The sequence below is a fragment of the Octopus bimaculoides genome, chromosome 26, assembly GCF_001194135.2.
Source record: "Octopus bimaculoides isolate UCB-OBI-ISO-001 chromosome 26, ASM119413v2, whole genome shotgun sequence".
Taxonomy (NCBI): Eukaryota; Metazoa; Mollusca; class Cephalopoda; order Octopoda; family Octopodidae; genus Octopus; species Octopus bimaculoides.
This window is the reverse complement of record NC_069006.1, coordinates 25192297-25194498: the sequence shown is the minus strand read 5'-3', so window position 1 is coordinate 25194498 and position 2202 is coordinate 25192297. Positions and strand designations below refer to the sequence as shown.

Sequence of the window (2202 nt, the reverse complement as noted above, 5' to 3'; positions counted from 1 at the left end):
ACACACACACACACACACACACACACACACACACACACACACACACACACACACACAACCATTTTTCTCTCCCAATTTAATTCCTCTTATAAATTACTTCAACTCTAAGACATTCCATTATTCAATGTATGTCACTGTTATTATTATTACTACTATTATTATTAATAATAATAATAACATCTTTCACCTTGCCAGCATAAATATTAGCTGATAATATATTTCTAAGGAAATATATATAAAGGAGACAGAAGAAGTGTCTTTAAATTTTATTTATTTCTCTAAAATTTCTTGTTGCTGAAGAAAACAATTTGTTAAATGCTTATTAACTGAGATGTTACTGTGAAGAAATCTACTTTGATGGCCACTGTTTGGCAATAAGCTGAAGAAGTCGCTTTTCTTAAGACTTATGAAATGGAAATTTATTTTAATGTTGCTTCCAGTTATTAAGAATTATGCTGCTTCTTCATGTCACTGAAATTGTTACATTAATAACTTGATGAATAAATAATAATAATAATAATAATAATAATAATAATAATCCTTTCTACTAAAGGTACAAGGCCTGAAATTTTGAGGGAGGGGACGAGTTGATTACATCGACCCCAGTGTTTCACTGGTACTTAATTGATCGATCCCCTGAAAGGGTGAAAGGCAAAGTCGACCACAGTGGAATTTGAACTCAGAATGTAAAGACAGATGAAATGCCACTAAGCATTTTGCCCAGCATGTTAACAAATTCTGCCAGCTCACTGCCTTAATAATAATAATAATAATAATAATAATAATAATAATAATAGTAGTAATAATAATAGTAATTTCCATTTTGACTCTGTTGTTGCGAATGTCATTATTTAAGTGGTGTCATATTTGTGAGATTAAGTGGCTGTAATTCTAGTCCAGACACTGCAAGTTCAATAAGTCTTATTGTAATTAGCTGCAGATTAATTTAATGATCTGTAATGCTTGTGAAGAATTGCGACCAGCTGAGGCGATGGACTAACAAATCTGCTTTAGCTTTGGTTGGAGCTGGTTTCTGTCATGGTCAGACTTTTACTAAATACACTTAATAATCAATTGCTCTAATCCTCTTGTTGTTGTTGTTGTTGTTTAGCCCTTGGTCAGTCCTGATCGAACAGACCTATGCTCTCAGTCAGACTGACCATTGTTGTTTCTGGACTTCATTATTCAGTGGTCACATTTGAGAATTTCACATGAGGGAGTAACGATGACTGCTTCTGATAGGATCCTATGGAAGAAGTACCTAAGGATGGTACTCCCTCAACCTCCCAAGAATAGGGAGCTGAGAAGGTGGATGGATGGATGTCTGGTTGGATTATTCAGGGTGTCTCCTCTGTTTTCGAAACAGTAGGGTGTAATTTGACGAAGATTTAGTTTTTATTTCTAGTAAGTGCTCCCTGATTGTCTTCGATGGTTTAATGGGACCAGTGTGTCTTAACACTTCTTTCTTCCATCCTTGATGGAGTTGTAAGGTCACTGTGTTAACATACTGCATCTCTTGAGGATTTTAACTCTTCAGCATTGAAACTGTTTATCCATGGACAAAGATATCTCAAGAACTGCTGGATGGATTCGGATGAAACTTTCAAGGATGTTTGGCCTCATGACTGGCACAAACTAATTAGATTTTGGGATCGATCTGGTACCAGACAAAGATTCTGGATTATTTTTCCTGTTTTTTTACTTAATTTTTGAGAGCAATTGGGTTCATTTTTTGTATTCTCGTTTGTGAGAGCAGTCAAGTTTATTTCAGATATTCGCATTTTTAAAATCCTCTCTGGCTAATCATTGAGAGGACGTTGGTGTTGCCTTGATAGAAGTTTGCGCTTTCTGAGTGCTCTTGTTGTTATTCTTATAATTATTATTCTTATCATTATTATTCTTATCATTATCATCCTTATTAAATGTGTTCCCTGTTGTGTTGTTCTTTTCAGAATCTGGCATTGACCTTGCTATCAAGGATCCTTTGATCAGTTCCCGGGAATTATTCATCTCTGATGTATGTGACACCTACCAGGTAGCAACATTAAGGTAAAGCACCGTTCGCTCTTATCTTCTGACTTCCTTACACTTCTTAATATTAATACACACACAAAACTATCTCTATATGAATATAAATACACAAACACACACACACACACACACACACACACACACACACACACACACACACACACACACACA

The 2202-nt window shown here is 35.2% G+C and overlaps 1 protein-coding gene across 1 annotated transcript in view; it reads left to right on the top strand.

Moving 5' to 3' along the window:
* Positions 1-2202, top strand: part of LOC128247007 (arginine-glutamic acid dipeptide repeats protein-like) — a gene marked incomplete at its 3' end in the record, with an annotated part of 231787 nt that overhangs the window by 174797 nt on the left and 54788 nt on the right. Inside the window, exon 5 of the mRNA XM_052976940.1 lies at positions 1953-2049. Within this exon, the coding sequence (XP_052832900.1) occupies positions 1953-2049 (97 nt within the window). The remainder of the gene's footprint in view (positions 1-1952; positions 2050-2202) is intronic.